General features: G+C 31.6%; 1 protein-coding gene across 2 annotated transcripts in view; it reads left to right on the forward strand.

Moving 5' to 3' along the window:
* LOC135831971 (high affinity cAMP-specific and IBMX-insensitive 3',5'-cyclic phosphodiesterase 8-like) overlaps nucleotides 1-21,642 on the forward strand; it is a 109,803-nt gene that overhangs the window by 61,218 nt on the left and 26,943 nt on the right. For both annotated transcript variants that reach the window (XM_065344876.1, XM_065344877.1), the window contains exons 4-5: nucleotides 7,572-7,736; nucleotides 13,927-13,995. In XM_065344876.1, coding sequence (XP_065200948.1) covers nucleotides 7,572-7,736; nucleotides 13,927-13,995 — 234 coding nt within the window. The remainder of the gene's footprint in view (nucleotides 1-7,571; nucleotides 7,737-13,926; nucleotides 13,996-21,642) is intronic.

The following is a 21,642-nucleotide window of genomic DNA, read 5'->3' on the forward strand; positions in this document are numbered from 1 at the left end:
AAGATTTCTTTCCAATCTACTTTGTCTTTGAATTCTCTAATGAAATGTTCAGACAGTTTTTGACTCCATGAAATACATTCCCAGCATACTTGGTCTTTAAATTCTTTAATGAAATCTTCAGCCAGTTTTTGATGGCATGAAATCCAATGCCAATTTACTTGATCTTTGAATTCTCTAATGAAATGTTCAGACAGTTTTTGATGACCTGAAATCCAATGCCAATTTACACAATCTTTGAATTCCATGATGAAATCTTCTGATAGTTCTTGATAACGTGAAATTTCTTCCCAATTTACTTTGCCTTTGAATTCCCTTATAAAGTTTTCTGATAGTGTTTGATGTTTTGAAATCATTCCCCAATTTACTTGATCTTTGAATTCTCTTATAAAGTTTTCTGATAGTGTTTGATGTTTTGAAATCCAATGCCAATCTACTTGATCTTTGAACTCTCTTATAAAGTTTTCTGATAGTGCTTGATTTCCTGAAATTTCACTCCAATATACTTTGTCTTTGAATTCTCTGATTAAATTTTCTGATAGTTCCTGATTACTTGAAACATCATACCAATTTACATGAGAGAGTAATAATTTAAGATGCCCCTTTTCATTATTGATCATATTATTATTTTATAATAAGGAAAAAAAAAAATTTTAACCAAAGTTATTTATATTAGTGAAGAGAGAGTTTTCAAATGTGTGATAAAATTCTGTCTTTCTACTTCTAGTTTATAATGTCCCCAAGGTAAAGTTTCATTGTCAAATATACATCTCTTGTCATCAAATGGAGATAAACCTCTTTTATCTTGTTCAAATGTGTAAATATTATGATTTTTACTTTGTATAATTTTCTGCTTGAAACTCTTTGTTATTTTCTTCTCTAAGCATTCTTTATAATCATTATGGGTGATTTGATTTTTGATTACATGTTTCTTCACTCCTTTTGCTCTTTTCTTTTCATCTTCTTCAAATACTTTGATGGAGTACAATTTAGAAGCTAACCCTATGAATTCTTCAATACTTTTTCCTTTCATTTCATCTTTGAATTTACCAATAACTTTTTTATTAACTTGAGGAATACCATATATATTATTCTCAGGATAGTCTGATGTGTCAAATTCATCAATCATTCCTTTCATATCACTGTAAAAGTCTGGCGTTTTTATTGACAAAATTAATGAGTCTGTATCAGTATACAAAAGTTTAACATCATTTTTATATTCTCTCTTCAACCTATAATAGAAATCATACATCAATGTTTTTGAAATATCTAAAATAGAAACACCCACATAAATTGGTTGATTGAAATTGATGTGAGTTTTTTTCATGTGAACAGCTGCAAGATCTTCTGCAAAAAATGTTGATTTTACAAAATTTGGTTTTGAAACATACTTTGTATATTTTTTACCTTCACTAATCAATTTTATATCCACATGATTTCGCACATTCATCATTGTTCTACCAAACACCGAGTTATTCATCAATTTAAAAAAGTCTTTTTCAAATTCATTTTTTGCATTTTGTCTATGCTTTGTATTTTTATCAATATATACTTTCATCCAATCTGATTGGTTGAATTGAATAACTCTGTGAATTTTTTCCAATTTCAAACCTGCTTCAAGAGCCTGTCTAAGATTCAAATAATGTAAAACATATTTCTTCTTATCATATAATGTTGTGAATAATTTAGGAAGTCTATTTTCATCAATAATATTTTCTGCACAATAAGGTAGATCAGAATGATAATCATGTAATGTTTCTGGATAGCTTAAATCAACTTCAAACAGATATCCTTTGCTTTGGTTATCTCTCATTTTCAAAATTCTACTGTAAGTAAAATCGTTTGGATTTGCCCACCAAAACCCTCCATATGGTAAATGTTTACTCATAGCCCATCCATATAAATTATTTGCATCCAAATACTGAATGAATGTTGATTCTTTATTTTTATCAAATTTTTCACCCATGTACTTATGATTGGCTTTTTCATATCTATTTGAACATTGGGAAATTCCACCACGCTTGGCATTTTCAAACATGTACAACATGTCTACATCAGTTATCAATTCCAATTTTTGTTTTGTTGTTTTCAACATGCAATCCCAAGCAAATCCGGGGGTAGTATAATACCAAAGTGGATCTAACTTGTAAATTTCAAGTGCAGTTTTTCTGAAATTTTCAATCACATCTGCTAGCAAGAGTACATCAATTTTATTGTACAACATTGTAAACTCTTTTAGATTTTTAATGTTGAAATGTTCCCAAATTTTTTGAGCACGTAAAAATTCCTGTTCATCTACATGTTCATCATTCAAGGAGTTGTAGAAATTTCCCCTAGATGGTAACTCTTCCTCATCATATTTTTCTAATGAGTCCATATAATCGTAAGGGTAAGCCAATTTTTCAGTCAACAAATTGAACAATGAATCATTTCCAGGTGGTACTGTATTATCAAACCATTTCTTTAAATTTTTGAAATGACACATTTCCAAGTTTTTAGCCAATTTAGAAAGTGGTTCAGATAGAAATTTGTATGAATCTAAAAATCTAAGTTCTATTTTACCCTCTTTTCCTGAATAGTGTTGAAACTTTACAACTTTTGAGAAGCTGATGTAAGATTCCTCATTATTTGGAATTAGTTTTAAATTATCTGTAGTTCCAGCAAATTCTTTGACTAATAAGTGGGAATCATAACCAGAAAAGTTGTGAAACAAGACGGGTATGAAACTAGGTACATTGTAATTCAAGTTGCAAAGACTATGAGCTGCACCTCTATATTCACCTGTTATATGGTCATGATCCTGAACTTTCTTTTTATTTTTTTCTTCATCATCTAATTTCTCTTTCAAATCTAATTCTAATTTCTCTAGTCTATCAGTCAGTGTTTGATCATCATGATACTTTAAAATATTTGAAGTAATTTCTATTTCTTTTCTCAATTTATTAATATTTTTTTCCATCATAGGTGGGAAATCACTCAATTTTCTTTCACAAATATGACATATTGTTGCTTCTTTATATTCACATTTTTGTATATTGGTCAGTTTCTTCATTTTTTTACAATTATATATGTATTCATTAGCAATACGTACTGCATCTTCTGATAATTTTTCACACAATACTTGAGGGGTATTACTTCCAAAATATTCAAACATGTTCTCTGATATTTCTCCATTCTCATATAAAATGTAATAAACACAACTAATTGGTACGTGCTCTTGAATTTTTTGTGTTTTAGCATCTTCCTCTACTTTATTTTTTTCAAGTTTTCTAAGTATACACTCAAAATCAGCTATTATTGTGAAAGGAATTTTCATTGATCGATTATAGTTTGTAAATTCACAAATGTTATCACTTTTAAGAGGAAGTTTTACTGCAACTGGATCATGTACTTTACAGCTTTCTCTATGTTCTAAATATTTAACTTCACTGTAAAAATGACAAAGGCACCTTTTGCACAAAAAATGTATTTTTTGAGTGTTTTTGGTTAATTGACTTTTAATCAATTTTGTTAGATCCTTAATCCAACAGTAGTGAGTATTTCTATCATTACTCTCTTCACATAAATACAATAAATCAACATGTTTTGTTTTCTCTTCTTTAGTAATATGTAAGGGATAAATTTTATAACGATCATCATGATGATAAACATTAATAGATAATCCACCTTCTACCAATTTCAATTCATTCACTTTATTTTCAAATTTCTCTATGTCTTTAATTTTCATCGGAAATTCAATATCTTTCAAAGCTTTATCAAAAGTTTTCTCATATGCTTTGTACTTTATTATTTCTTGTGGATTATCTTTTGCAGGATATAAACATGCTAAAAGTGACCATAAAAAGCATTTATTATCAGTATTTTTAACATTTATAATTGCTTTCTTATCTTTTAAAATTTTTGGAAGATCAATATAGGAACTTGCTCTAAGCGGGTCATATTTGTTTATATTTACTCTAAAACTATTGATTGATATTATTCGCCATGGACTACCTGTTAATTCATCAATGATATTTTCATGTCTATCAAGTACACTCTTCATTAAAGTTGAAATTCCATTTGTTAATTCACTTCTATTAGTAATTCTATCATTCTTAGTTTGCAAATGTTTGTATGCAATTTTTGTTTCATCTCGAGTGTCTACATAAGTTGCAGAAACACAAAAATTCACTTTAATACCACTATGCTTTTTCATCCATTCTTGAAGTAAAGAACTAACATGTTTTTTCATAAAATGTAAAAACTTTGACATATCTTTAATATCCCAGTTATTTTTCATATCAAATTGAGCATGTCTTGATTTAAAATTTTCATCCACAAATTCCCATTTAGGAAGAGGCAATGATTTGTTTGAGTGAAAATCGAGTAACCTTTCTACTATTTGATCTTTTCTCAACTGTTTATTAATATTGAAATTGTTATCCTGAATAAACTCAATCAATTTCTTTTTTGATAATTTCAACAATTTTTCTCTATCAATATTAATAGCCTTGATTTTATCTTTGTTCACTAACAAATCTGATTTTTTCATTTTATCAACATTTTTCATTCCATACCACTTCAATTCCGTCTTTAATTCTTTCACATTAATCTTGACTTCATTGTGTTTCTTTGTTTTTAAATGTCTGGCATAGTTCTTGTATGTAATTTTACACATACACTTCTCACATGTTCTTAAAGGTGCTTGGTTATCCATTTTATTATAGTTATTCATTTTGTTATTGAAATTGATTTCTTTAACTAATGGATCAATTTCTAAAAGATGGTGTACTTCAAATGCAAAAAAATTCGTTCACAGTGGAAAAAATTCATTAGTTAAAAGAATCAGTTTCTATGATAAAGGTGTTGGTGTTTGTGTTACCGCTTTATTAGAGATAATGTTTTCTTTAACTAGTGGTATAATGGTAATGTTGTGATGAAATTTTTGCATTTCATTGAAATGTTCAAGTTTTGATGAAATTTTTGCATTTGTTTGAAATGTTTAAGTTTTGAATGAATTTTTGCATTTCATTGAAATGTTCAAGTTTTGAATGAATTTTTGCATTTCATTGAAATGTTTAAGTTTTGAATGAATTTTTGCATTTCATTGAAATGTTCAAGTTTTGAATGAATTTTTGCATTTCATTGAAATGTTTAAGTTTTGAATGAATTTTTGCATTTGTTTGAAATGTTTAGGTTTTGATGAAATTTTTGCATTTGTTTGAAATGTTTAAGTATTGCAAAAAATTTTGCATTTCATTTCAATATCTAAGTTTTGTAAATATTTTTGCATTTGATTGAATGAAAAACTATGTGAAGGTTTATGTGAAATTTTTCACATAAGTTTCCACATACTTTTGAATTTAAAAAGTATTGTAAGAATTCTTACTCCAGTGCCAGGAAATACATTTTATATCTACTGGTACCTACTTCACTTATTATATAGAAAGATGGAGGGCAGATCTCAGACTACCACCGAATGCTCTAAAAAGTTTTTCAAACGCGTTTCCAGAGCAATCCATATTATTTTCCTTCGAATAACGACCTCACTAACAATTTGCTATTTTCATTCTAAAAAATAGGCAACTATATACACGTGAAAATAGCTATGCATTGTGAGAGTTGAGTAAAAAAATATGAAAAATGTCTTAATTTTTCAAATAGTTTAGTTCAAATTAAAAGTGATGTTCGTAAGATGAAAAATTAAAAAAGTAGGTATGAAGAAAACACTATAATATTATTATTTCGTCATTTTGATAGAATTATTCGTTATACCTATCACTCAATAGCGTAACATTAGCGCTTGATTTCTGTTCATTCTCCGATCCTCCCACACTCTTAACTTGTTCATTTTTAATGAAATATTTCTTCTTTTTTTTTCGAAAGAAAATTGATAAGTTTTTCTCTCATAAAATGCTTAGGTACCTATAGACCTACCTTATAAGACTTTTAACTCCTTTCATTTTATTTTTCTTGCGTTATCTAATCTATGTATAAGTTCTTAACATTATTGTATTCCTTGTGAGAGAACTGCAAGTACCTACATTTAAGAAATAATACTTGGTCTCAATAATTTCTGAAGTAAATACGAAATTATCAGAATATTCGTCGATTTAAATTGTTTTGGAAAGACTCTATATAGACCAGTGAGCAAAGTAAAATGGCCCCAAATAGGATTTTAATTTTTATGCAACTTATTTTGAAGCATTCCATCATCATTCGTGGAGCAGGGGGCTTCCTGAAATTAGATTTTCAAGAATTTTACACCACCTATCTCAAGAAATCAGGATGGGTATATTTTTTATTGGTATTATGATCCTGTTTTTTTTTTCAAACTTAACAACCACGGCCATGTGCAGGAGGTCCGAATCAGAGAACTGCCATTCCATTAACCGAAATGTTTACCAATGATACTTTTTTCGGAATTTTTTGAGAGGTGCGCTAGCCGCAAAATAATTTTGCCAGGCTTGCAATTGTTTTTAAACATGTGTATTTTTTTCAAATTATTTGATTGAAAATTGAGATATGTACCTAGACCTACCAGAACAATTTTAAGATTTTTCTGCTCATAGTAGGTAGATAACTGAAATTAGGGGAAGAAAATCAAAAATTTTTAATTTCGTTGAAATTATGGTAGGTCAAGGTATCTAATGTACATGAACTGCCAAATTGAAACCTAGGATTGTTTGAACTTCGATGAATTTTCGCATACCTAGTGGGCGCATGGATCATTTAAAAGGGAAGTCAGGGGTTTTTGGAAATGGCGCGATGTAAATTATTAATTGAAAATAATTATCTACTTATCTATAAATCATGAAAAAATTGAAGAATTTGACCCAAATGCGGCTTCATGATGATTTTGGGAGTCCTTTTTGTATCGCAGAAAAATAAATGAAAATAATAAACACTTGGGATGTTTATTCGATAAATGAGATTTTTTGTGTAATTAAAAATGCTGTTTTGTTGGATAATTTTTTTGAGGAATAAAAGTTTTACTTGCTGATTAGATGGGTAGGTACCTATTATAATCTGAGAATCTTTATAAAAACTTACCTGGTAAAATCGTAAGGTTTTTGTCAAAACGTCCCTCTTTTTTACCCTTTATTTGAGCAGAATTAATCAGAATAATCGATTTGCATTTCGGTTATTGTTTATTTTCGCAGAATAGACTTATTAAGAAAACTTGAACTTTGAGAATGATTATGTAGGTATTTGAAGCGAACTACCTACTGCAGAAGGTTTATTAAATGAATGAATAATAAATTTTCACTCTCGAATCTTATAGTTGTAGGTACCTATTATTATTTAGACTGTGCAATTACTGTGGCAAAAAAAAAGAGCGAGAAAACAGGAATGGAAATAAACCGAGCCGGAATAAAGTAATTATTTTTTAAAACTTATAACACCCGAAAAGAACTTGTGTTCGTACATCGCGTGCTGCGTTAACGTCAGGTGGCTCATAAAAATCTAATATCTAATCGAACAACGTGTTGCTGACGCTACCGACGACGGTTGGAAAACAATGATCCAGGAAATCGTATGGTTTGTTGAAAGATTGAAGTAATTAAAAAAATACGAAACTTTTTTTGTCGTAGGATGAAACGGTCCGGCGTCGTTATAATAATGGTTGTTTACCTTGTCCTTGCATCTTTGTTGGAAGAAGAGATGAAGAAAGAAGGCGGATAAATTTAGAAGAACAAGATGATGGTGGAAACACTTGCCAGATTAAAATAGAACCTGAGAACTTTCCCTCACCACAGGTAATTGAAAATGAGGTAATTAATTTAAGTTAAAAGGTTTTGGCGAGATTACTTCACTCTCGAACGCCGTCTCATTTGCATTAACGCAGTAAGGATTGTTTTATTTTATGCTTCTAATTTCAATCCGTGTAAAAGACAAAGTAATTTTTTCCTTTGCGAGTGGAATAAATTCACCGTTTTTAAATAAATAAATGCTTATTGTACAATAGGTACATTTAATTTCAAAGGATGTAAGTAGGTACTCATCGTTCTGGAAAAAAACGACAGCTGAATGTATTTTTTTCTAGCACTACATCAATTAGGTATGGTTTTGAAATAAGTTAACCTAACCTTTTGTTGTAGCAATATTTCTTCATAAGGATTACATTTTACAATATCGTTAACATTATCGAGTCATCAAAACGTACCTACCTACCTAATAATTTTGTTATCTCGTTGACCTGGTTTAATTTAATGGTTATCTTCCTCCCTAATGCGAGCTTATGTTTAATACATAGGTAGAAACAAAATCGGCAAATAGGTAGGTACCATTAATACTTGCCAATTTCCTTTTATTTCAAGTCACTTTATTGAGACAAATTTTTTCTAACTTTTTCTTTGCCCGTTGTAGAGACAGATTTTTGAGGGATATTAGCCTCCCGAGAATGATTTTTACCAGTTGTCTCCTCGAGGGTTTAATTTTATAGTTTAATAATACCGGATGTTCCATTCGAGGTTCCGAATATTTTGCTTGACTAGTACCTATGCTTTGGGCATGCTGAAGTGAATTGATGTGTGAAGGCTCGCTGAACCTAGGAATTTAAGAGACAACTTTGTGAACTTTGAAGTGTAGGTATTTTTTTAAATTTCCATTCCTCGTGCATCATGGGTATATAATATGTTCCAGTTCAATTTATATGTACCTATACGGTAGGCTTCCGCTTATCCGAACAAAAACAAAAATCTCCTCATTATCCGGATTTTTCGATTATCCGAACAAAATCCGCATTATGCGACCAAGAGTACGCAAATACTCGTATGCATTTGTGATTATGCAGCACAACACATTGCAAAAACAAATGAGTGATTATCCAGAAATGGCGAGATTATGCGACCAGAAAAAGATTTAGTGAAAAACTTTCTATTGAACCTTTTTTTTTTTTGGAGAATGACTGTATGTAGGTACACTTACCTGCATAGCCAAACAATGTTGTGATTTTTTGTATTTGTTCGTTTTTTTCATATTTTGCAAAGAAATAAGATGATTTTCCTTTGCACATTTTATTAAAAATTTGAAAAATAATAATTTTTCACCAAGAATTTAACAAAAAAATAATAATCCGTTTTATCCGAATTTTCGTTTATCCGGACAACTAAATTCCCGATTAGTTCGGATTCGAAAGTCTACTTTTATTAGGTTAGGTAGGTAGATACTCCTTTTTTCTTTTGAAAAAATTGCGATAATCCAGCATTACAAAGTGGAAGGTTTAATTGGTCAACTTGAATATACTTATCTGATATAATCAAAATTAACCTTTATCTTGTTGCAGTCTCTCAAACAACGTTAGTTATTTGTAAACGAAAGAAAAAAATCCAATATAATAAGTTAGTATCGTTTTAACCATGATGCAAAACTTGGACGGAATTTTCAATCTAAAATGATTGCTATTAGCATTAATAATCAATCATCGTGTTAAAGTTTTGCTACGTGGAAGTCAACACGATCTAATATGTACATATAAGAAAACAGCCAAGCGACTGGTATTTGTGGTTGTGATAAGCGATAAAGTGATTTTAATAAATTTAGTTCAGTTGAAAGGTTGACAATTGATGAGAGAGCTTCGCTGAAAGACAGTGTAACTTTAAATTGCCTTTACCGTTTACAATAATTTAAATGCAGCATCGCTAATGCAACTTAGACAAAACAAATAATTTTACGGTAAACTTTATAAGTAACTTAGGTAGAAGTTCATTAGGCTTAGAGACCTTCGACATAACCCTTTTTGTTATTTTTGCGAAATTTTTACCAAATCACCTTAAATGTTTGAATAAACTTTACCGTCATTTAGATAGCAACCTTTCGATAAAAACTTACCGCTGCTCTCGTCTTCGTCTTCTTTGTACCCACTCGAGAAAATACCTATCAATTTACAGCCACTTCAGATAATTTAACTTTATCTTTTGTTCGGTTGCTTGCTTGCTTGCTTTCTGCTGCAGCGTTCCGCTTCCATCCACATCGAAGTTGGACGACGCATTTAAGCAAAGGTAGATATAAACTTCCGCGTCTCTTTATTAATTATTGATTTCGATCTCGTTTCGTGGGCGTAATAGATATGAAACGTGACGCGACCAACTTACCTACCTATATGTGAAACATCGACGCGTTTGCATTCTTAATTGAGAAATCCATTTGTTGAATTAAAATTTATGAACTGATAACTACATAATTATGTAGATGTACATAGGTACTTATTCTAGGTGGGTAATTTTTTTCTACTCATAACTGTCAGTCCTGTTAACAACAAAACAAGGAATTCTAAAAGGTGAAGTTTCTAAGAGTAGATCAGGTAGAACATTTTACTCCTTTTATGGCATCCCATATGCAGAGCCTCCTGTGGGGGAGTTACGTTTCCAGGTATCTACTTTAAATATTCACTCATCATATTTTCATTTTTGTTCAGATAGGTATACCTCTGCATAGTGAAAATCAACAAGTTTCCAGTAGCGATGATGTTACCTATCTACAGTACCTATGTGTATTGTATTCAGCTCCATTTCAAGTACCCAGCAATCAACGTCACGAATTTGTTCATTACGTGATAAATTCATTTAAAAAAGAATTAAAGTCTACATTAGGTACCTATCTAACGAAAAACTTAATGTATGTAAAAGTAAATACAATACCGGTAGACAATGAAAAGGCGTTACGCCTTTGCAATGTGCATTTTGTTTGAACATTTTTGTTGACATGGATGAATTGAATGGGCGCCTGTATGTTTTTTGTCCGAAAAAACTTTTTTTTTGTCAATCTAAGAAGTAGGTACAAGCTCGAATCCTCCTCAGTGCTTATGAAAAAATTGTCCCGTTCAAGGTGTCAAGTGGATTGGTGGCTGAAACTGAGTTCTTGATACTCGTATTTATTTTTGCCATACCCTTTTCAATCAGTCTAGAATTTTTTAAATCAAAACCAAAGGGTTTGAAATGCTCACATAGGGAAATATTATTTCCTTGTAAAAAATTTTCATATGTCGTGTGATTATAATTTTTTCTACGTGTGGCACTTGCGTGAAACAAATATGGCACCCGTAGATAGTAGGTACCTACATTCATTTTCCCTCTAGAATCTATTCCAACTTTCCACATCACTAGTGAGAAATCGTTTTTTTTTTTTTTTTTACATTTCCAATTTCAATGCTACGCCTCCAGGAGTCAATTCTTATTTAAAAGTTGAAAATGAACATTTGAGCGTGTACATATTTTTTTTTTTTCAAGAGAGAAGCTCTTTTCAGATAGATTGGTACCTACTTACAGTAGCATTCTTTCCAGTTGGTGGATGAGACGATAGCAAAGTGAGTCGGTTGATCAGTATGGTTTGGTGGATAGATAAAATTTGGAAAAATAGATGAGTATCAGTTAAAATATACCTATTATTTCTCCCACGTTTATATATACTCGTAGTTTTCGGTGAACTTATTCATGTAGCTAATTCAATTCTTTACTGTTTGGCGAAAAAGTTGAAAATCCTCTACAGAAAGGTATAATTTTGGGCAAGTGTAAGTTGATAAAACAAATTTTTTATCGTATTGTGAATCTTAAGTTATAAGTCGATTTATGTAAGTACGTATCTACGCTTTACAAAGTTCGCAAAATTGAAATAAGTCAACTTGGAGATTGTATTACGAAATTTACGCGAAAAAAAAAAGAATTGAAATATCCAAAGCATAAACTTAATAAATTTATTTCGGTAATTTAAAAAATATAGGTAGGTAGGTAGTAGGTACGTCTTTTATTGCTTAATAAAAGTTTTACGAGGTTGCTATGGGGAAAAGGTGTTGGTATAGAAAATAAATGGTAAATAATTGTGCAAGTTCGAAACGTTATAAACTACAGTATTTTGAGTCAGCGTAACTAGCGACTTAACGTCCGGTCGCCGCCAGTACTGCTAAAAAAGTAATTACAAACCAAAAACGCGGTAGCTTTTTTTTTTGTAGGTAAACTGATGAATAGATATGATATTCAGCGATATGATGAGTGTGTAACTTGCTTGTACCGCTGACGCGTCTTCGATTCCTTTATATACCCAAGAAACAGTCGTGACCTGTTGCCGAAATGATGTCAGAACATTTTAAATTTTTTATTAGCACTTTCTGTAATTTTCCTCGTGCTATCCTTTTTTAAATCGTTGTCGATGTTTCATTTTGCACCACGAGCTGTACGCGCTTTTGTGCTGAGTGTTTGAGGTTGCGAAAGCTGCAACTTTTAAAAAAGGATCTCGATTTTATTTTCTTTTATACTAACTTAGTCAATAGACTTTCATAGGAGATATAAAGCACGTGCAGTAGGTATAATTTTCAGTTCGAAAATTTTATGGTGAAAGTTTATATTATTTACCCGTATATAGGTATTGAAAGATTGATTTCGCAGTTATAACTCACCTATTGGTTGCTCAATGATTACTCAAAAGATATGCCGGCGCCTACGCTATCTGTGTACCACTTTCTTTTTTTCCTTTTCTTTTTTCAAAAAAAAAAAAAAAAAAAATGCTTTATAGCAGGAGATGCGTGTTGGTGGAATTTAAGGGATTGCTTATACGTATTATGTAATTATATATCAGTACAACTGCATCTTCATTCTCCCAACGATAAAGATTTATTTCCAAACATTTATCTGAAGTGAACTAAGAAGAATAGGTAAACATTGAAACTGGCTGCAATTAACGCTCATTTATTCATAAGTAGGGTGCGCAATTGAATCTTGGAACATTCAGATAGAAAATTCCCAAACATGAGGTCAAAAATTTTATTAAAATTACTCGAAATCGAATGGTCAAACTCAAATTATCCTTACTCGTAAAAATTATTCGAATCAAAACTTTGTTTGTCTTAGGTTCCTACTCAACAATACTTATTACCTACGTTATTATTCTTCATTTTTATCGGTAAAAAGAAAAAAAATTATTGTTTTGAGATATTCATGACTTTTTGTGTTGGATGTTCACCGGTTCAATTCGTCAATTGCATTAATTTCTCGCCCTGTAACTGCCCAAGATATTATGTGTACCTACTTGTAATGCACAATGCACATTGTACATTCGAATGAAAATTAATTAACATCACTATATTGTAGCCAAAATGATGTTTTTGAATATGCAAGAAAAGGGAAACAGCGATACCAGGTACTATCGACATTTTTATTTTTCTTGGAAGAAAAAAATTATGCCTACTGCTAGGCAGATAAAAATTGGAAATAGGTATAGGAAAATGAAATGTCACGAGCAAAAGCTCCAAGACTTGTCGTTACTGATGGTTTTTTAGCTCACGAAACACTCTGTAGCCGTATACACTTTGTCAACAATGTATCTCTGCTCTTTAACACACAAAAAAAAGCTGTTAGGAAAGCTTTTGTACATTCATCTCCTTTTTTTAATGCTCATAATGTAACTTTTATACTTTTGCCGTTTTCCTTTTTACTAACTAGTTTTCTCGCGTCATTCTTCAGGATAAAGAGTTTACCTAGGTACCTAATTCATTTGTAAACATTTTAACTGACGTTTGAACTAGGGAAACGATGCAATAACCAACACAGGCTACAAACTGTAAAATGGTATGTTACGATTTTGATGCGGAAAATGACAAATTCACTGTAGGTAGGTAGGTAGGTACCTATACCTTCACTAATTGTCTTTCAAACGAAAGTTTTTTCACGACACGTTCACGCGAGAAAAATGTTGGCAGCAATTTGTGAACATTTTATTGCCGTACCTACTTCAAGTATCTTCTGCTAATGAAAGATAATGCTTCCAAGTACCTTTATTATACCTATCCATGATAAACTTAATGTTATAATGTAAAAAATTAGCCTAGTTTTTTTTTCTACATAGAAAATTTGTCTTTCGATGTTGTTAATTAAAGTTGTATAATTTGACTTATGCCAATATAAAAAATGTATTCAAACCGTGTTTAAAATTAAGCGCAAATTTCATTTATTTCAGACGCCAGAAAATGTGTATTCGTTTGGATTACTTCGAAGTGGAAGTACCGCAGACCCTACCAAGACGAAGGTACGTTAACATTACTTTTCACTTAAGCGCTTCAAATTAAATGAGCTTGGAGTTTTAATTAAACTTTTTATTTACATAGTTGCAAATGAATTTTAATTTCGGTACAATGTAGTGGAGAAAAAGTGAAAAATTTCTTTAAATCAACCTTCCAATCAACATTTACCTACCACCATTTCGAATTAATAAAAAAAGAAAAAAAAGTTTCGGTTCGCATTTCGATATTAAGCTTTTTTTGTCGCGATAATTACCTTTAGCCTACCTAGTACCTATACTTACTACTCGGTTGTTGAGCGCTGAACGCTCGTAATATATTTTCTTTTCTCGATATATTGGTAGGTGTATCTATAATATCTTATTTTCGAAACGACGTGAAAATGCCATTTAGCGGGGTCATTTATCTTGTTTGAAGAATCTGAATTTTAGCGGAATTATCGTTGTAATAAAATGGTTTGAAAGAAATGTTATGTTTTCCGACGAATGAAGGAAGGCGGGAAGGGACGGGCGGCTAGCGCGATGGCGGCGGTTTCGTAGGTATATTTTCCATACTTTTGGAAGGATATTAATCATTTTTGAAATTTATTCTCGAAATAGGATGTTTATTTTATAAGGTGAGATTGCTCTCAAGATGGTATTTCGTATAGGTATAAAATTCGTTTTTAAATTATGGTAATTTTGTGTAAATTAAAAATATGGCAGATATTTCAAACTCGAACGAGTTTACGAGGTGACTGTTAGTGCGTCTGAAATACGAACTCGGTTGTATAACAATACAAAAGTAGGTATAGGTAGAGATACTAGGTAGTAGGTATACATTCAAAGCATGAGTAAAATATTTGTTACTTTGAAGCTTGAAAATGAAAATTCTCAAACGAATCATATTTCCAACTGGGGAACGATACACAATGAAATTTAGGGAATTTCATGTAATATGTAGGTACCCTGTAAAATCCCAAAAATGTTCATAATTCGAAAAAGGAAAAATTTCATTTCATTTTTGATGCTTTGAATTTTAAATGGCGAAAGATATTTGATAGAAAATACTCTAAAACACAATTAATACGCCACCGCGCACGCTCTTCCAACCACCTACTTAATTACGTGCAGAAAAATTTACCAGATTATACTCACTTCGTTGAGAGAATCAGATTTCAGAATTTATTATAGGGAAATTTTTTTGAACGTGGCTAAAAATTGTATTGCCGTGGATAGGTATTCATGTAGGAAATGCTACCTAATCGAATGTAAACTCAATCCGTTCAGGATCACTTTTTCCTTTCGCATGTTTTTGAAACAAAACTGTAATAGCTGTCCGAATCGCTTTAAAAATCTTTCCATATACTGTAAACGAGTACTTTTTTTGACCGTATCTTCTCATTTTCGTGTAGTTTTCACGTCCAATAACCTTTTTATATAGTTAATACAACATCCGGCATTTTATCCTTCATCTATTTCGTTTTTTTTTCTTCTTTTTTTTCGGCAATGAAAAGAACTTTTTTATTGCTAGGTACGTTACTCTATTCAAAATTTACCTACGAATACGAAATTTTATTCGAGAGAGATTTTTTGCTTTACTTACAATCGATTTCAAATTACTACGTTTTCACCTGCAATTATTTTTTTCTCCCTCAATTCCAATATGGTTTTTAAAAAAGTGAATTTTTCAAAGCAAAGAAGAACTCAAAATTAGCTGTTTTCAAATAAAAATAATTTTATACCTTATTATTCGGAATGAAAGCAAAATTCGAACGCTTATTCATGCAAAAAAAAAAAAAAAAAGTATAAAATTAATCAGTTACAACTCATAATGATTAATTCTTTTTTCCTTGTTGGTTGAGGTAAAATAAAATGAAATAGGTACCGTTTCTCTTCGAAATAATTAGCCTACAATTTGTGGAATTGTAAAGATATAATTGAACGACAACCCCATTCCCCTAAAAATATCGACGAAATTCGAACTGTCAAATGTACCTACGTTCAACGCAGAACGCAGAATCCTGATGTAGGTATTAACAAATTCAAAAGGTGTACCTATCCAAGTTAAGGAGCACCATTTAGTGCCAAAAAATTGCCAATCAGCTCTCTATTTCTTTTTTATTCTAATCTCATAAGGTGTATAAAGATTTAAAGAGCAATGAACTGTTAAATGTACATTGTTCAGACAATGATTTCAAAACAAGAGTGGGTTTTTTGGCATTCACCTATTGTTCAAGTTGATTCAGATTTCACCTGGCAAGATGGGCGCATTAAATCGTTCAATAAGTTCGTTGAAGAAAATGAACACTTACTTACGTATTATTATAACGGTGGATGTTGGAGTAGGTACATATATTTTATGGCTAATTTCAGTACCTATACGATTTTACAGTGGGATCTGAGAAACCATGAAACTTTAATAAGTCAAGCATATTATACGTACAAGGTGTCTAATTGGTGGATGTGAGGTTATAAAACTCAAATAAGCAAAATATGAAGAAGACAGTGTCGAACGAATCAGATTGCAGGAGCTATGTGAACCGATGTTGAGAAATACTACATAGGTACCTTTGAAGAAAGTAGCAAAAGTAGAAAAATGTCTTTCGCGATGCATTTAAAGAAGATTAACAGTTTTTCAATAATTTTTTTCATTGGCTTTATATACCAAAAATCGTTGTATGTAAGTACTAAGTACTTCTACTATGTACGACTCGTACGTAGCTCAACACATTACCCGAATTCAAAGTTATGTTAATATGTATCGAAAGTGAACCGATCATAGCAGCGACAAAATCAGAACTTGAAATCGGAAAAATTAACACATAGGCGTAATTCATGAGTTATAATTAATACCTACTTTCTAAATCACACAATGAATTCTAATCATTTTTCAAGATAATTCACAAATTTTGAATGCAATTTTGTCAAAGAATTGGAAATTTCAAGTGCAGCGCGATTTTTTTGCTTGCTGTGATTAGTTTACAATTCACATACCTATACAACAGGTACACACCTTGTGCATATCTACGAGTACTTTTTTTTAAAAATTTTTTGTGAGAAAAAATAAAATCAGAGAAAAATGAGTTAACCTCTTATGCCTTTATTTAGTAATGCACAGTAGGCACCTACATACCTATATAGGTAGGTAGGTACACTGGTACAGGGTACCTGCCGATATTTTACTGTCGCGAATAATCTACAAAAGCTATACACCTAGAAGTTGTTCCCATGTTTTCTAGTTGTTTTTTTAAGCACAAAAAAAGTTGTTTCATGCAGACCTACTGTCATTTTCAAAAAAAAAAGAAAAACTATAAAACGTAGATATTTATGTACGCACTTGTTTTGTGTGACTTCGTCGCTGTATACCTACTAGGTACTATGATTGACGTACAGTATTTCTGTCAATTCATCTGAGGATTAAATTATTATGAACAGAATTAAAGGTAGGCCTACCTACCTACGTTATGTTTATCGATAAAGTTGACAGTCATATGGGACGGGTGGTGCGGTTCCGTGGCGTGAAAATGCGTAAAATCGAATGGAAACATGGAAACGTACCTAACCCTAAATGTTGTTTGTAATTTCATTCAATATGAATGAGTATTGAGTAGGTACCTAATACCTAGTGTTTGAAGATAATTATTCCCCGTGGTACAAAACCTAGTACAAAACACAAAAACAAGAGTCCTGGCTGATTCTATCTGAATTTTTGGCTTGTTTAAAAAATGTAACTACAAAATTGCTCTTATTTATACCTACTTATCTATTCGATGATTTTTTTTACCGATTTTTTTTTATATCCTCATTTTTTTATATTTGTACTCCTTTAAAAGTATAACTACCTGAATAAAACAGTTTTTTTTAAAGTTTTAATGCAATAATGAGAGCACTATGTGAATTGTCGCTAGCTGAATCGGATTTAAGTAAATAAACTAGGTAGCATAAATGAATCACATATAGGTATTATATTGTTGAGAATAGGGGACTTTTTGGTGTTTTTGTACCAACTATAGTTGCAGCATGGTTAGGATAGTAATTAATTCTCTTTCAAATTGTTGTAACTTTATGAGGATTGACTTAGAGAGAGGAGATAAGATTTAAAATCAAGGAAGAGATATAAAAGTCGTATGAAGTCAATTATGGGGTTCGAGAAAGGCATGGATGAGTTGTATTAAAGGAGGATTCCACGATCAAAACTCATTTATGATTCACGAGTACGTACGTATAATACGTATAGATACATCCTTGCGATGTACCTCAGTTATTGGTCTTCGCGCAAACATATTTTATATTACGAGATCGTAATTGAAAAGAAATAAGAAAAAAATTGTATGTTAAATTACCATGCGGAAGAATAGATGTAGATACCTATAGAAACGTTGAATGATGAGCTACATCTTGCCAAAAGTACTGGAGAAGCGGAGATATTTTCAATTTCAATAATTCAAGGCGATGAAATATTTCTTCATTTAATCGATAGCGATTTAAAAGTACAAGTACATACAAGTTTTATAAGCGTTGAGAGGTTTCCGGTCATTGTTGGTTTGGGTGGTGAAATTATACATAGAAATCATCTGGAAAATCTTGCGCGCGAATGATAAATGATTATTATTAATGATGATACGTTTAGCGAGTGCGCTCGTACTATGTATACAACTACAAAGAGAGAAAGAGAGGAAAAGATGAAAAAAACTTACTTTATTTAAACGCGATGAAAACGGAAAGGCCGGAAGGATATTCTAACGGGGAAAATTTTGTTCGCGGCGAATAGGCTTAAAAGTAAAATCTTTATCCTAAAAGTTATATATAAACTCGGTTTAACGATAAAATAAGACACTACCTCGGTAACAGGTAATCTTAACCAACGCTTCATTATTTTCATGTCCGGATTTCAAAAAATTCCGCAGGTACCTATGATACGGGTGTTTTTACCTGTTAAAATAGCGTCAGCGGCGCCACCGCGCAAAGTTTATTAATAATCTTACTTATGTTAAAGGCCTACCCTCTACGGCAAACATCGAGAACCTAGATAGCTCTATACGAGTATGGTGAATTTTAATTTCACTCGAGATCAGAATATGGGTAATATCTACTCGCGCTTAATTTTTAAGTACTCAACTTTTACCGTCGGCTTAGATACGCCAAACTGATCGTAAACTCCAACGAGATGATTATATAAAAATAACTACCTAGGTATCGTAATAAAAAGTTGCAAAAAGAGAATTTCTCACAGAATTTAAATAACGAATAAATTATTATTTTAAGCGTAATCTCAAACAAGTAAAATAAGCTCGCTAAACTCGACAAATAAGTAATTTTACCTTATACCTACAACGTAGTTAAGTGCCGTTTACTAACCTTTGTGATGAGAGGAGCGTAAGTTTGACTTCACCTTACATGGTTTTATTTACCGTCCCCAGGGGTGGTAAAGTAACTTTACCCTTTCTGAGAAATTATACATATTCTTTGAACATTATTGATTGTATCGATTCAAACATGGCTAATTTGAGCTATTTTCAATCTATGTATCACGGATATATACATTCAGATTAAATGGCACTAAGTTGAAGTTATGTTATAAGGAAAAACAGCTTACACCATTGAAAGTATACCTAGGTGAACAAACCAGTCTTGGGCGTTTGCCTCACTCGCCTTGGGCTCGCTCTGCAAATTATTCGCCCTCGACGAGTTATCATTCATCCTACACCTTCAACTTAGTACCTAGGTACATATTAGGTATACCTACGTATTATAAAATTAAATTGCGAGTAGGTACAAATGTATTTACCATGCGTTCTTAGATTCACTCGTTAACTTTGTTTATGATTACGAAGTATTTACTCTGGTTGAAAATTTTTCAGATTAAAAACTTATAATATTTTTTTACATAACAAAAGCGAATTTACATAGATACCTACTCCCTATCAAACCCACTACCTACATTTTCAAATATACTTACCTACTAATGTAGGTATACTTTTGCCAACTTAGTTTACGTTTATATGTACCTAGTTACTACGGAAATGTACTAAGGTACCTCTACCTATACAGTGCCTATGTGAAATAACTTTTTACATCTCCGTGCATTTTTTTATTTTCATTTTTTCTGCTGTTTGCGAAAAATTACCACCATACCGAGTAAAAGGGTTACAAATGCGTTTTTCCTCTGTCGTATGTTGAATGAATTTCGCAAAATCCCACGCTTTAATTTCTTTTTTACTATTTATCCCTGTGATAATTTATTCTCAAATGTAACACAGGTTTGAAACGTTTTATTAATTAAAAATACATTATAAACGAGTATTTTTTTTTCAACAATAAAATACCTACACTTAGTAGGACAATTCCATTTCAAATCACTAAAAGAAAATATCAGACTAACTGCGAGTTGCAAACTGTTCGGTATAAAAAAGGTACTTACCTTACCTACAATACATATAATATAATATAATCCAAAATATCACCTACCTATCAATTAAGTGAGTGGTGTAAGTACGTTTTTTCTTTTGTGAATCAAAAAAATCTTGGGGAAGGGAGAAGGGAATGAAAGTTGACAAAATAATGTAAGTTTGGTGGCATGAATTGTATACCTAGTTTTAAATTTTTACTTTTATGATAGGTAGCGCGTTATTCTAACGTAAAATATCTACACGTTTTTTCATGCTTACCTACTTGAAGATTTCGCAGTACCTAGGTATCTGACAAGGGAACCTCTTGAGGTGTCCGCCGCCAATTTGAACGAGACCACGATTTTTTGAAAGAGCATGGTCAAAAACCCTCAAAACCAAATTTTCAGCTGCACAACTTCACATCTCGATACTTGGCGAACGTTTGAAAATTCAAAATTGACTATTTTTGGTGATTTATATCTACCTTTTTCAAAAAAATACGTACATGATCAGTAAAAATGATCAAAATAAATCCTAAAACTGATATGTATTAATTCCCCAAATCTAAATTTCGTCATTTCCAGCCATTCTGGAACCTCCAGCGCGATTTTTCAATTTCTCCAGAATTTTTAATTTGCTCCAGAAGACGTTAACATGAAGTTGGGCAGCTGAAATCGAGTTGTGTGTGTTATACTTGACCTGTTTAACGAATTTATCCACATTTGAGCAGATTCTGGAGGGGACACCACAAGAGTGGTTTTTTGACCAGCTTTTTTTCAAAATAATAATATCCAAAAATCAAAAATTCCCCGTTTTTGAGAAAATATCTGAAATTTGCGCGAATCGCAGTATTTTGTTATAAACTAACCCCGCGATGGCGAATTTTGCCATTTTCAGCCGTTTTGGAGGCTCCAGCGTGATTTTTCAATTTCTCCAGAATTTTTGATTTGCTCCAGAAAGCGTGAATATGAAGGTGGGCAGCTAAAAATCGAGTTGTGCGTAATGCTCGACCTGTTTAACAAGTTTATCCACATTTGAGCCGATTCTGGAGGGGACACATCAAGAGTGGTTTTATTGTCCAGCTTTTTTTCAAAATAAAAATATCCAAAAATCAAAAATTTCTCGTTCGTGAGAAAATTTTCGAAATTTGCGCGAATCGCTGTATTTTGTCATTAATTAACCCCACGAGAGCGAATTTCGCCATTTCCCGCCTTTCAGGGGCCTCCCTTTAATTTTTGGATATTTTTATTATGAAAACACTGGTCAAAAACCCACTCTTGAAGTT

This window comes from Planococcus citri, chromosome 1, assembly GCF_950023065.1.
Source record: "Planococcus citri chromosome 1, ihPlaCitr1.1, whole genome shotgun sequence".
In the NCBI taxonomy this organism is placed as follows: Eukaryota; Metazoa; Arthropoda; class Insecta; order Hemiptera; family Pseudococcidae; genus Planococcus; species Planococcus citri.